Here is a 15,501-nt window from a genome sequence, read left to right on the forward strand (position 1 = left end):
GCCCCACACCCCTGGTGGCGGTGGGTGCGGGGTTCATGCCATGCTAATATTGTTCTTTACAGGCGGCCTACAGGTCCCAGCAAGCCTGCCCCAGCATGCCGGCACTTGTAGAACCACAAGTGCCAGCATGCCCGGACTTAAAGTGCCTGCTGGCACCTGTAGTCCTCCTGTAAAGAAAATATAAAAATAAATATACAGCACATTTAAAAATAAAAAGATTATTGTACAAGGTCCACCTGGGTGAGGCAGCCTTTGGCAAGCTCTATTGCATGACCACCGACTCCCCAGGACTTTTCAAGTCTTCTGTCTTCACCTGGGGGCCACCGCCTCCCCAGGGCTTCCCAGCCTCTTCTGTCTTCACCTGGGTGGGCGGCGGCTGTTAAGCTCTTTTGCATGGTCGCTGCCCATCCAGGACTTCCACGGAGTCTTCTGGCTTCAGGAGCTCTTCTCTACTCCTCCTTAGCTGTCGGACTGACAGCCGCTCCCTAGCGCTGACTTATAAGTATGCCAGAGGAGGAGGAGTGATGATGCAGCGAGCCGTGATTGGTTTGCGGCGGCCACCTTGAATTTCAAAAATGGTGCCTCAGTGCCATTTTTGAAATTGGCACCATTGCCAAACTCAAAATTGGGAATTACAGGCAGGGACTGGATCCTCTCAGATCCAGACCTGCCGCTAAGGCCCGCACCTCCACCGCTGTTAATGCCCGCAGAGTGGCTATGCCCGCACCGTCGCCACCAACATCTGCACGGCTGCCACCGCCGCATATGCCCGCACCCACCCAGTGATGATTGACAGCGGATCCAGTGACGGATCCGCTGTCCAATCACATCCCTCCTCACTGACAGGGGCGTGCTTTCATGGGTGCCACTTCTTCATTTATTTCCAACGTGCTTTTACAGCCCGCAGCTTGGACTCGCCCCCCTCTTTGTCCCCTGTCCCATTGATTACGGGAGGCACCACTATTGGTACCTCCCAAAGTCAATTTAAAAGTCAAAATGCTTAAAATAATATGAAGCAGATACTTATGTATTATTTTAATCATTAATGGCGCTCCCCTGCCTCCCCTGACAATACCTTTCCTGTAATGGCCAAAGAAAAAACACAATTTTTGCCAGCAATAGGACAATTTGGCCTTTAATAAAACTGCCCAATGGTATCCTGCTGGAGACACACCAGCGTTGCTATAGATCTAAGGGTCAAATGAGTGTTTAAAGCACAATTTGTCTTGCATGTTTGTGCATTGTGCACGCTTCATATACGAGCACACACACCTGGGTGGTATATTTACTAAAAGTCGACTTGGGTAGATTTGTGGACGATGTTTGAATTTTTTTTTATCGATTTTGTGTTTCAGGGTCTAAATCACACATTTACAAACAGATGATTTTTGACATTGTTATCAAAAAATGTCAAAAATCTGTTAGTAAAGGTGGAATAAAAAATCAACCAAAAATCGACCCAGATCGATTTTTAGTAATTATACCCCTAAATCCCACATTTACTAACAGATTATTTTTGACATACAGTATTTTTTTTAAAAAGGATGGCAAAATCATATGTTAGTAAATTTGGGATTTAGACCCTTAAACACAAAATTGACCGACAATAGATCAACATTGACCCAAATCTACTTTTAGTAAATACACCCCTAAGATTGATTCTAAGTCATATGCAACTTAGTCACATCTCCACTTGTGGTTGCAGGGGCCTAACTGCGTTTCCACATAGGCAATTTAGCAAGGGTGTGTAGACAGAATAGCATGCTATGCAGAATTGAGGTCATGCCTGCTTTCAGTTGGATCTCTTGCACTAGTAATGGTGCAAGCATGCATAGCTAATAAGGACATATAACATATGAAACCAAGCCAGGGCCGCAACTGGCGGGAGGGGGGGGGGCTAAGGGGCCAGGATTTGTGGGGGTTACGAGGAGTTACAGAGGAACAGGGGTTTTTTGTTTGTTTTTTACCGGCAGTGCTTTGCTGCTCAAGTGAGACAAAAGATGGCTCCCGGGGCAGCTTCTCTGACCCACCAGTCTGCCCGCAGTTGGCTCAGACGCTGTGCGGGTGAGCTCCAGTACCTGGGATCTCTCCTATGCCGGCTACTGCCTTAAACTCTCTTCTTTGCCATGCTGTGACTAGCGTGCGGTGCACCGTGCAAGCTATAGAAGTGAGCTGTTGGTGCTGTGTCTTTCAGCAGCCTATGATCCCGGCTGCCTGCACAGCACCAACCGATAACAAGCTGCATGCTACACACCATTGAGAAAACACGCTGCCCCAGGCTTTTGCTTGTTAATAGGTGCAGTCACCGATGTTACAGAAATCAAAGGCTCACTTTGCTAGCTATCTACTTGACCGTGGAAACTAAGAGCCTAAACAACCTTCAACTCTCATGAGTATCACTACAGCAGCTTTGTGGTGAGTTTAAAGACAGACTTTATTATTGGCACTGTGTTCCCAGTTAGCAGTATCAATCTCCGCTTTGCCTCCCAAATAGGGGTATTTGGTGTAGCTAATAGGGGGATGCAGTATAGTGATGTAGTGCACCATTTTGGGTATTTAGTGTAATAATGCATTGCAGTTTATAGGGGCATGTAATGCACTGATGTGATGTAGCATATAAAGGGATGTAGTGTAGCATATAGAGTATTGTATAGGGGCATGTAGTGTAGTGATGTATTGCAGCATGTAGGGAATGTAGTGCAGTGATGAAGTGTTATGATATACAGTAGTGCAGTAATATAGTGCAATGTATGGGGACACACAGGGGGGCATGTGGAAAACACTGCTGGGGGGGCATGTGGCACTCAGGGCATTTGGGGCACAAAGGGGAATATTGTCCAATACCAACCCCTTCTTTTATTTTTTGATAATCTGATTATTTTAGTCTGACAGGGATTTATTTATTTTTTTTGGGAGGGGGGGGTAATGGTGATGGTCGTGGTGGTAGTGGTGGTGGTGGTGGTGGTGTCAAATTACTGTCCAAAAGTCCTAGTTTCGGCTCTGACCAAGCCCATGGATAGGGTTATTAAGAAACCTCCAAACAGGACAACTGCTTCAGCTTCACTACTCTAAATCATGGTGGATTAATTAGCTGGAACCATATGTGATTTCATAGGCAACCATAATGCATACCTCCCAACATTTATGTTTAGAAACCCGGGTCTTCTGCCAAAAAGGGGATGTGGCCCCAGTAAAATGAGACATAGCTTTGCAGGGTGCCACAATCATAAGCCACTCCCCCTTTTATCACTGAGGGAGCATACCCAGCGCTTTGTGAGCTGTTAGCATGTCCCCAGTCCATCTGTCTCCTGTGAATAGATGCTGTGCATGCACTCAGCATCTATTCACCACTGCTCTGCTCTAGGAAGAACAGTGAGTAACAGGGAGCCTCCCAATTGCACCCCCAATGCGGGGCACTGCGGGTCGTTGGTGGGACAATGGTACAGTGCTCAGAAAATGGGACTGTCCTACGAATATCGGGAAAGATATATGTCTAAGGTCTGCAATTTAATTTAAAGAAACTGCAAAGCCTTTTTACATGGGCTTTCCATTTATTAGTAGGACATGTCTAAAACCTCTGATAGCATCTATTTATTATAATGTGAATGTTAAACTTGATGACAGCAGGACATAACTGGCAGAAGATGTTGCTCTGGAGCAGTTTGTGAGCTGATCACATGATGCCATCATCCCACCTTGGGACAACCTGTTCGACCAGGATAACAGAAAGCAGTCAGAGCAATATACTCTGGGCACTAGGGTCACTAGTAGACCCTAGGGCTGTCTCAGAAACTAGGGTGCATGTACAGGTCTCCAAGAAAATGGCTCAACGGCCATATTCCTAGTGATTCTCATACTGCGTATGCATGAAACCTCAGTAAAATGGGCGGCACATCATTTTCCCATTGATTTGACATGGGACTCTGGAGGGTAAGTATTGAAAAAATGGGTGCAGGGTATACGATGTGGACCGCCGGGAGCGCTTGTGTACCACATGCTGCACCAATTATAGATACGCCAGTGGTAGGAAGTGTGGGCAAGGGAGTACTGTATATAACAGCATATTGTAAATAACCGATAAAGAGGTGGGTTGATGGTCATGGAACTGCTTAAATAACATTTGGAAGTACATTGTATGTGAAGGACTGTATGTGATGGGCATAACACTAACCTGAGTAATAAACAAAAGCCCTCCGGACCACTTTGTTGTGGTATTTTTAGGAAAACATTTACAATGGACATAAAATACCACAAATTAGATAGTGCCATGTTTTGAGTAGTGGTGTGGCTAGGTTACATAGATATTTGCTATAAAGCCCTGATGTACACAATGTTTGGTAAGGTGCAAGATCAGAGGATAAACATTTTTTAATACAAAATGACATAAACTAATGCTAAGAACAGGTTTAAATTAGAGATAAGCGGGTTCGGTTCTCTGAGAACCGAACCCCTCTGAACTTCACTACCCGAGCCCAGATCCGAGCCCGGTTCGGGTTTTCCTGTCTGACTCGGAAACCAAAACGAGGCAAAACGTCATCATCCCGCTGTCAGATTCTCGCAGGTTTTTGATTCCATATAAGGAGCCGGGCGTCGCCGCCATTTTCACTCCGGCATTGGAGAATGTATCTCTATCCTCAGAGTCTGTGCAGGAGGGAAAGTGGGGGTGGCGATTCCAGTGCTGTGTTGTGCTGCTCAGTCCAGTGTAGTGTCTTATGCTGAATCAGTCCAGTCACAGTGGTGGTGTCCTCTGCTGCTGTAAAAATCCAGTCCATTGCAGTGGTGCTGTGTTGTCCTGCATCAGTCCAGCGGTGGTGTCCCCATGCTGCAGTATAAGTCCAGTGGTACTGCCACATAAGTCCAGTGATACTGCCGTATATGTCCAGTGATAATGCCGTATAAGTCCAGTGATACTGCCATATAAATCCAGTGGTACTGGCGTATAAATTCAGTCCAGTGATACTGCCTTATAAGTCCAGTGAAACAGACGTATATGTCCAGTGGTACTGCCGTATAAATCCAGTGATACTGCCGTACATGTCCAGTGGTACTGCCATATAATTCCAGTGATACTTCTGTATATGTCCAGTGGTACTGCCGTATAAATTCAGCAGTACTGGTATATAAATTCAGTCCAGTGATACTGCCGTATATGTCACGTGGTACTGCCGTGTAAGTCCAGTCCAGTGATACTGCTGTATATGTCCAGTGGTACTGCCGTATAAGTCCAGTGATACTACTGTATAAGTCCAGTGGTACTGCCATAGAAATCCAGTGGTACTGGCGTATAAATACAGTCCAGTGATAATGCCGTATATGCCCAGTGATACTGCCATATATATATCCAGTAGTACTGCCATATAATTCCAGTGATACTGCTGTATATGTCCAGTGGCACTGCCGTATAAATCCAGACTAGTGATACTGCCGTATATGTCAAGTGATACTGCCATATATGTCCAGTGATACTGCCATATAATTCCAGTGATACTAAAGTATATGTCCAGTGGTACTGCTGTATAAATCCAGTGATACTGCCATATATGTCCAGTGATACTACCGTATATGTCCAGTGGTACTGCCATATAATTACAGTGATACTGCCGTATATGTCCAGTGGGACTTCCGTATAAATCCAGAGGAACTGCCATATAAATCCAGTCCAGTGGTACTGCCGTATAATTCCAGTGATACTGCTGTAAATGTCTAATGATACTGCCGTATAAGTCTAGTGATACTGCGGTATATGTCCAGTGGTACTGCCATATAATTCCAGTGATACTGCCGCATATATCCAGTGGTACTGCCATATAAATCCTGTGGTACTGGTGTATAAATCCAGTCCAGTGATACTGCCGTATATGTCCAGTGATACTGGCGTATATGTCCAGTAGTACTGCCGTATATGTCCAGTGGTACTGCCGTATAAATCCAGCCCAGTGGTACTGCCATATAAGTACAGTGGTACTGCCGTATATGTCCAGTGGTACTGCCGTATAAATCCAGTCCAGTGGTACTGCCATATAATTCCAGTGTTGCTGCCATATAATTCCAGTGGTACTGCTGTATAAGTCCAGTGGTACTGCAATATAAATCCAGTCCAGTGATATTGCTGTATAAGTCCAGTGGTACTGCTGTATAATTCCAGTGATACTGCCGTATAATTCCAGTGATGCTGCCGTATAATTCCAGTGGTATTGGCGTATAAGTCCAGTGATACTGCAGTATAAATCCAGTCCAGTGGTACTGCTGTATAAGTCTAGTGGTACTGTTCTGTGCTGTATATTATTTAGTCCAAATAAAGAAGTTATTAATGTTCAATCCAAATAATTTTTACAGGGTTTGCCCTGTGTAGTGTAGGGGTACGCTGTCCTGTGCCGCATATTGTATTATATAACTCCAGAAAAATAATGGAAAACAGAAATTTGGAGGATAAAAGAGGGAAAAATCAAGAACCACTTCCTCCTAGTGCTGAATCTGCTGCCACTAGTCATGACATAGACAATGAAATGCCAGCAATATAATCTGCCAAGGCTAATGCCCAATGTGATAGTGTGTGGCAGACCCTGTCGCTGAAATGATTGGTTTGTTAAAGTGTGCATGTCCTGTTTATACAACATAAGGGTGGGTGGGAGGGCCCAAGGAGAATTCCATCTTGCACCTCTTTTTCTTCTTTGCATCATGTGCTGTTTGGAGACTAGTTTTTTTAAAGTGCCATCCTGTCTGACACTGCCGTACAAGTCCAGGGGTACTTCCGTATAAGTCCAGGGGTACTGCCGTATAAGTCCAGTTAAGTGGTGCTGTCTTGTGCTGCATCAGTCCAGTGGTGGTGTCTTGTGCTGCCATAAGTCCAGTGGTGAGGTCCTGTGATGTATATTATTTACTCCAAATAAAAAGTTTATATATATTACTTATATTATTATACAAGTAATTTTTACAGAGTTTGCCCTGTGTGGTGTAGGGGTACGCTCGCCTGTGCTGCATATTATTATAATAGCTCCAAATAAAAGGGTTATTATTATCCAAATTAATTGTACAGGATTTGCCGTGTGTGTGTGGTGTAGGGGTACGCTCTCCTGTGCCACCAATACTGTGCGTGTATTACATCTGGGCAAATTAAAGCACTTCCCATGTTTTTTGTGCCACACACTTGTGTCGCTTAGCTTAGTCATACAGCTACCTCATTGCACCTATTTTTCTTCTTTGCAAGATGTGCTGTTTGGGGCCTAGTTTTTGAATCTGCCATCCTGTCTGACACTGCAGTGCCACTCGTAGATGGGCCAGGTGTTTGTGCCGCACACTTGTGTCGCTTAGCTTAGTCATACAGCCACCTTGGTGCAAACTTTGGCCTAATAACAATATTATGAGGTGTGAGGTGTTCAGAATATACTGGAAATTAGTGGAAATGAATGTCATTGAGGTTAATAATACCATAGGATTAAAATTACCCCCAAATTCTATTATTTTAACTGTTTTTATGTTTTTTTCCCCAAAAATCATCCAGATCCAAAACCAAAACAAAAACACGAAAGGGTGGTTTTGGCAAAACCAATCCAGATCCAAAACTCGAGCATGGAACCAGAACCAAAACCAAAACACAAAATACGAAAAGTGCCCGCCGCACATCTCTTGTTTAAATACAGCAATAGTAAAGATAACAAATAAACAGCATCCAGTTCAAGTAACGTCTGCTGGCCCCTGATGAACCTACAATGTAATTTTTTTTAAATATAGATATTATATTTTATCTCATTTTTATCTGTTTACCCACTTACATTATGAATTTTACAGACACACGTTTATTCCTCATGAAGCCAATACACACAGATGCCAATTCCTCTTTTTCAAAATCGCTGTAGTTACACATATACTGTACATTTATTTGAGTTGGCCCAGTAGTAGCAAAATGCAGCTTGAGCCATAAAAACAAGCAATAGGCAAACATAAAAAATGTATGAAGCCCCCTGCTGTGGCAGACTCTTAGTAATCAGCTGATATGCTTAAAGACCTGGGTCATTTGTGAGAGTTAAAGCGATTTCTCACTTGGGTAGAAGTATATTAATAGAGTTATTTGACTTACCGGAGGATCATAATCTTCAGCAGTAACTGTTACAATAACAGTGCCCTTAATAGCATCTGGAGCAACCATTCCCCAGTAGATGGCTTTGTTAAATACAGGCGAATAATCATTCATATCCTGAAAAACAGAATTAAAAACTGTTTATTTTTTGCCATAGCGGTTGTGAAATGAGATTATGGACCCAATACAGTAATGGAATCTTCAAAGGGCGCTCAGTCAGCTTCCTGTACTATCATAATCATAAAACCTATTAACCAAAGGCAGCCTGCAGCACTCCCAGTCCTATTACTACAATGTAACATTGGACAACAGGAGAAAATAGAGCTTTCTCAAGACTGCTTAAATGTAACATCAATCATAAGGAATTTTACAGAAAATATGAAGATAAACTTTTCAGATCAGCAGATTCATCACACTCTATTCAAATTAGAGTATACAATAATGGTGTAAATCGATGGGAATATTTAGAAATATCCCCATCCATATATACATACATATATATATATATATATATATATATATATATATATATATATATATATAGAGATCCCAGGTAATGGAGGCACTCAGAAGAAATAACAGACAACACCACCGCCGATGCAGACTGTAACGGCGGTGGTGTTGTCTGTTATTTCTTCTGAGTGCCTCCATTACCTGGGATCCATATACTCATTTGAGAGGTTGTGCACCGGACCTGTTGGTTGCTTCTAAGCGTGAGTGGCAGACACAATTTGTTTATATATATATATATATATATATATATATATATATATTTCACACTAATAAAGTGTTTTTTACACATTTTACATGAATAAAACCTTTAAGAATTAGCATATAGGGCAGGATGTAATGGCGTCCGAGATCATGGGAGGTGTGGGATGCTGGCCGATCTTGGACATCTTTTTAAGGGGGCAATCACTCACAAGGCAAACCCATGACTTGCAAGTATTTGGCCTTTTAAAAAAAATGTCCAGAATCTGCCAGCTCCGGCAATTTAGGACGCCATTATATCCCACCCATAGTCTGTATCAGTGGGTGAGGATGATGAGAAAATAATATGGGTGGAGGATATTATATGCCACCAAAGCCAGTGGTTCTCAAAGCTTTTTCAATGCAATCTTATCGCATCTACAATGGGAAGTAGTTATGTGACCGTCAGTCTTCACAATACCGACTACTACATCCCGCCTGCTCAAAATCCCGTCAGTGGGCATGCTGATCAACAGGGACTATTCCCACTCGTGGGTGACCACGACACCCATAGAGTGGGAAAAGAACATGTGGCAAGCAGAGTGAGCCACCGAGCCCCCTGTGTGTCGAGCGCAGCGAACCCGCAGGGAGCTTTGTTGTGCTCCCCCCCCCCGCGCTGGCCATCTCGTAGCCGGGATTACAGCTGTCGGTATTGTGACCGGTGGTCTCCTGACTGCTGGTCACACACAGGAGTAGTCCTTGGTGCAGGCAAGCATACCTACCCGCACCCCAGACGCCGTGGACTGTGTGGGCATCCGCTGCAGCCGGCTCCAGTGACATTATTGACCTCTAGTATCTGTGTGGCGCTGCAATGGGAGAGATGTGGTGACGTCTCTCCCATAAAGAGGAGCCGCGGGAGGCCAGGCGCAGCAGCAGCTGCGGTCGGGAAGCAGAAGAGGGTAAGTATTTTTATTTTATTTTTGTGTGTGTTTGTAAGTGGCTACTAAGGGGCACAGCGACAGGGGGCACAACTACTGGGGGCACAGCAACAGAGGGCACCACTACTGGGGGCAAAGCAACAGGGGGCACAACTACTGGGGCAAATCTACTGGGGGCATAATTACAGGGGGCACAACTACTGGGGGCACAGCTACAGGGGGCACAACTACTGGGGGCACAGCAACAGTGGGCACAACTACTGGGGGCAAAGTAACAGGGGACACAACTACTGGGGCAAATCTACTGGGGGCATAGCTACAGGGGGCACAGCTACAGGGGGCAAATCTAATGGGGGCAAATCAACTGGGGGGCACAACTACTTGGGGCAAATCTGGGTGCACAGCTACTGGGGGCATAACTGTGGCCACGGCCCTCCCCTATGAAGCCACACCCCTATTTTCCTACGCACATCTCCAGCACGCACTAACTGATTTGAAGTGGGTGGCGCCAGTGAAAACTTTCGCACTGGGCGCCACAAGGTATAGAACCGGTCATGGTCACACATAACCAACCCTTTACATCAACTACTAATTACAATTTATCTCAACACAGGTGTAAAACATTCGAGGCTATAGACACATTATGCATAATTATTTACACATCTGTTTCAGATATTTTGTGTAGAGAATACAGTATGCCACTTTAGATGTGACTGGAAAATAAGAATTTACTCACCGGTAATTCTATTTCTCGTAGTCCGTAGTGGATGCTGGGAACTCCGTAAGGACCATGGGGAATAGACGGGCTCCGCAGGAGACTGGGCACTCTAAGAAAGAATTAGGACTACTGGTGTGCACTGGCTCCTCCCTCTATGCCCCTCCTCCAGACCTCAGTTAGGGAAACTGTGCCCAGAAGAGCTGACACAACAAGGAAAGGATTTGGAATCCCGGGTAAGACTCATACCAGCCACACCAATCACACCGTACAACTCGTGATAAATATACCCAGTTAACAGTATGAATAACAACTGAGCCTCACTGAACAGATGGCTCAGAACAATAACCCTTTAGTTAGGCAATAACTATATACAAGTATTGCAGACAATCCGCACTTGGGATGGGCGCCCAGTATCCACTACGGACTACGAGAAATAGAATTACCGGTGAGTAAATTCTTATTTTCTCTGACGTCCTAGTGGATGCTGGGAACTCCGTAAGGACCATGGGGATTATACCAAAGCTCCCAAACGGGCGGGAGAGTGCAGATGACTCTGCAGCACCGAATGAGCAAACTCAAGGTCCTCCTCAGCCAGGGTATCAAACTTGTAGAATTTTGCAAACGTGTTTGATCCCGACCAGGTAGCAGCTCGGCAAAGTTGTAAAGCCGAGACCCCTCGGGCAGCCGCCCAAGAAGAGCCCACCTTCCTCGTGGAATGGGCCTTCACAGATTTAGGATGCGGCAGTCCAGCCGCAGAATGTGCAAGTTGAATCGTGGAGCAGATCCAGCGAGCAATAGTCTGCTTAGAAGCAGGAGCACCCAGCTTGTTGGGTGCATGCAGGATAAACAGCGAGTCAGTCTTTATGACTCTAGCCGTCCTGGAAACATAGATTTTCAGGGCCCGGACTACATCCAGCAACTTGGAGGCCTCCAAGTCCCCAGTAGCCGCAGGCACCACAATAGGTTGGTTCAAATGAAACGCTGATACCACCTTAGGGAGGAATTGGGGACGCGTCCTCAATTCTGCTCTGTCCATATGGAAGATCAGATAGGGGCTTTTACAGGACAAAGCCGCCAATTCTGACACCCGTCTAGCCGAAGCCAAGGCCAAAAGCATGACCACTTTCCACGTGAGATATTTTAATTCCACGGTCTGAGGTGGCTCAAACCAATGTGATTTTAGGAAATCCAACACAACGTTGAGATCCCAAGGTGCCACCGGGGGCACAAAAGGGGGCTGAATGTGCAGCACTCCCTTAACAAACGTCTGAACTTCAGGCAGTGAAGCCAGTTCTTTTTTGAAAGAAAATAGACAGGGCCGAAATCTGGACTTTAATGGAACCCAATTTTAGGCCCATAGTCAGTCCTGACTGTAGGAAGTGCAGAAAACGACCCAGCTGAAATTCTTCTGTGGGGGCCTTCATAGCCTCACACCAAGCAACATATTTTTGCCATATGCGGTGATAATGCTTTGCTGTCACATCTTTCCTAGCTTTTATCAGCGTAGGAATGACTTCAACTGGAATGCCCTTTTCCATCAGGATCCGGCGTTCAACCGCCATGCCGTCAAACGCAGCCGCGGTAAGTCTTGGAACAGACAGGGCCCCTGCTGTAGCAGGTCCTGTCTGAGAGGCAGAGGCCAAGGGTCCTCTGAGATCATTTCTTGCAGTTCCGGGTACCAAGTCCGTCTTGGCCAATCCGGAATGATGAGTATAGTTCTTACTCCTCTCTTTCTTATTATCCTTAGCACCTTTGGTATGAGAGGAAGAGGAGGGAACACATAAACCGACTGGTACACCCACGGTGTCACTATAGCGTCCACAGCTATTGCCTGAGGGTCCCTTGAGCTGGCGCAATATCTTTTCAGCTTTTTGTTTAGGCGGGACGCCATCATGTCCACCTGTGGCCTTTCCCAACGGTTTACAATCAGTTGGAAGACTTCTGGATGAAGTCCCCACTCTCCCGGGTGGAGGTCGTGCCTGCTGAGGAAGTCTGCTTCCCAGTTGTCGACTCCCAGAATAAACACTGCTGACATTGCTATCACGTGATTTTCCGCCCATCGGAGAATCCTTGTGGCTTCTGCCATCGCCATCCTGCTTCTTGTGCCGCCCTGTCGGTTTACATGGGCGACCGCTGTGATGTTGTCTGACTGAATCAGCACCGGCTGGTTTTGAAGCAGTGGTCTTGCCTGACTTAGGGCATTGTAAATGGCCCTTAGTTCCAGAATATTTATGTGTAGGGAAGCCTCCTGACTCGACCATTGTCCTTGGAAGTTTCTTCCCCGAGTGACTACCCCCCAACCTCGGAGGCTTGCATCCGTGGTCACCATGACCCAGTCCTGTATGCCGAATCTGCGGCCCTCTAGAAGATGAGAACTCTGCAGCCACCACAGCAGCGACACCCTGGCCCTTGGGGACAGGGTGATCAGCCGATGCATCTGAAGATGCGATCCGGACCACTTGTCTAACAGATCCCACTATAAGATCCTTGCATGGAATCTGCCGAATGGAATTGCCTCGTAAGAAGCTACCATCTTTCCCAGGACTCGCGTGCAGTGATGCACCGACACCTGTTTTGGTTTCAGGAGGTCTCTGACCAGAGATGACAACTCCTTGGCCTTCTCCTCCGGGAGAAACACCTTCTTCTGTTCTGTGTCCAGAATCATACCCAGGAACAGCAGACGCGTCGTAGGAACCAGCTGCGACTTTGGAATATTCAGAATCCAGCCGTGCTGTTGTAGCACTTCCTGAGATAGTGCTACTTCGACCAACAACTGCTCCCTGGACCTCGCCTTTATAAGGAGATCGTCCAAGTATGGGATAATTATAACTCATCATTTCGGCCATTACTTTGGTAAACACCCTCGGTGCCGTGGACAGACCAAACGGCAACGTCTGGAATTGGTAATGGCAGTCTTGTACCTCAAAACGGAGGTACACCTGGTGAGGTGGGTAAATGGGGACATGCAGGTAAGCATCCTTGATGTCCAGTGATACCATGTAATCCCCTTCTTCCAGGCTTGCAATAACCGCCCTGAGCGATTCCATTTTGAACTATAACTTCCTTATATAAGTGTTCAAGGATTTCAAATTTAGAATGGGTCTCACCGAACCGTCTGGTTTCGGTACCACAAACATTGTGGAATAGTAACCCCGTCCCTGTTGAAGGAGGGGAACTTTTATTATCACCTGCTGGAGGTACAGCTTGTGAATTGCCGCCAGCACTACCTCCCTGTCCAGGGGAGTAGCTGGCAAGGCTGATTTGAGGTAACGGCGAGGGGGAGACGTCTCGAATTCCAGCTTGTATCCCTGAGATACCACTTGTAGAACCCAGGGATCCACCTGTAAGCGAACCCACCGGTCGCTGAAGTTCCGGAGACGGGCCCCCACCGCACCTGGCTCCACCAGTGGAGCCCCAGTGTCATGCGGTGGAATTAGTGGAAGCAGGGGAGGATTTTTGTTCTTGGGAACTGGCTGTATGGTGCAGCTTTTTCCCTCTACCTCTGCCTCTGGGCAGAAAGGACGCGCCTTTAACCCGCTTGCCTTTCTGGGGCCGAAAGGACTGTACCTGATAATACGGTGCTTTCTTAGGCTGTGAGGGAACCTGAGGTAAAAATGTCGACTTCCCAGCTGTTGCTGTGGAAACGAGGTCCGAGATACCATCCCCAAACAATTCCTCACCCTTGTAAGGCAAAACCTCCATGTGCCTTTTAGAATCCGCATCACCTGTCCACTGCCGAGTCCATAATACTCTCCTGGCAGAGATGGACATTGCATTTATTCTAGATGCCAGCCGGCAAATATCCCTCTGTGCATCTCTCATAGATAAGACTACGTCTTTAATATGCTCTATGGTTAGCAATATAGTGTCCCTGTCAAGGGAATCAATGTTATCAGACAGGGAATCAGACCACGCTGCTGCAGCACTGCACATCCATGCTGAAGCAATAGCAGGTCTCAGTATAGTACCTGAGTGTGTATATACAGACTTCAGGATAGCCTCCTGCTTTCTATCCGCAGGCTCCTTTAAGGCGGCCGTATCTTGAGACGGCAGTGCCACCTTTTTTGACAAGCGTGTGAGCGCTTTATCCACCCTCGGGGATGTCTCCCAGCATAACCTGTCCTCTGGCGGGAAAGGGTACGCCATCAGTAACTTTTCAGAAATCACTAGTTTCTTATCGGGGGAAGCCCACGCTTCTTCACACACTTCATTCAACTCATCTGATGGGGGAAAAACCACTGGTTGCTTTTTCTCCCCAAACATAATACCCTTTTTAGTAGAGATGAGCGGGTTCGGTTTCTCTGAATCCGAACCCGCCAGAACTTCATGTTTTTTTTCACGGGTCCGAGCGACTCGGATCTTCCTGCCTTGCTCGGTTAACCCGAGCGCGCCCGAACGTCATCATGACGCTGTCGGATTCTCGCGAGGCTCGGATTCTATCGCGAGACTCGGATTCTATATAAGGAGCCGCGCGTCGCCGCCATTTTCACACGTGCATTGAGATTGATAGGGAGAGGACGTGGCTGGCGTCCTCTCCATTTAGATTATAAGAGACTGAGAGAGATTTACTGGAGCTGACTAGGAGGAGTACTGTTACTGTAGAAGTGTAGAGACTGAGTGGAGAGAGTTTACTAGTGAGGACAGTGCAGTTTACTTTATAATCCGTTCTCTGCCTGAAAAAAGCGATACACAGCACACAGTGACTCAGTCACATACCATATCTGTGTGCACTGCTCAGGCTCAGGCCAGTGTGCTGCATCATCTATTATCTATATATAATATTATATATATCTGTCTGACTGCTCAGCTCACACAGCTTATAATTGTGGGGGAGACTGGGGAGCACTACTGCAGTGCCAGTTATAGGTTATAGCAGGAGCCAGGAGTACATAATATATTATATAGTGAGTGACCACCAGACACACAGTGCAGTTTATTTAATATATCCGTTCTCTGCCTGAAAAAAGCGATACACACAGTGACTCAGTCAGTCACATACCATATCTGTGTGCACTGCTCAGGCTCAGGCCAGTGTGCTGCATCATCTATTATCTATATATAATATTACATATATCTGT

The 15,501-nt window shown here is 46.1% G+C and overlaps 1 protein-coding gene across 2 annotated transcripts in view; it reads right to left on the reverse strand.

Annotated features, from left to right (window-relative positions):
* Positions 1 to 15,501, reverse strand: part of PCDH15 (protocadherin related 15) — a 2,278,876-nt gene that overhangs the window by 470,556 nt on the left and 1,792,819 nt on the right. For both annotated transcript variants that reach the window (XM_063961739.1, XM_063961738.1), the window contains exon 22: positions 8,078 to 8,194. In XM_063961739.1, coding sequence (XP_063817809.1) covers positions 8,078 to 8,194 — 117 coding nt within the window. The remainder of the gene's footprint in view (positions 1 to 8,077; positions 8,195 to 15,501) is intronic.

Source organism: Pseudophryne corroboree, chromosome 3, assembly GCF_028390025.1.
Source record: "Pseudophryne corroboree isolate aPseCor3 chromosome 3, aPseCor3.hap2, whole genome shotgun sequence".
Classification (NCBI taxonomy): Eukaryota; Metazoa; Chordata; class Amphibia; order Anura; family Myobatrachidae; genus Pseudophryne; species Pseudophryne corroboree.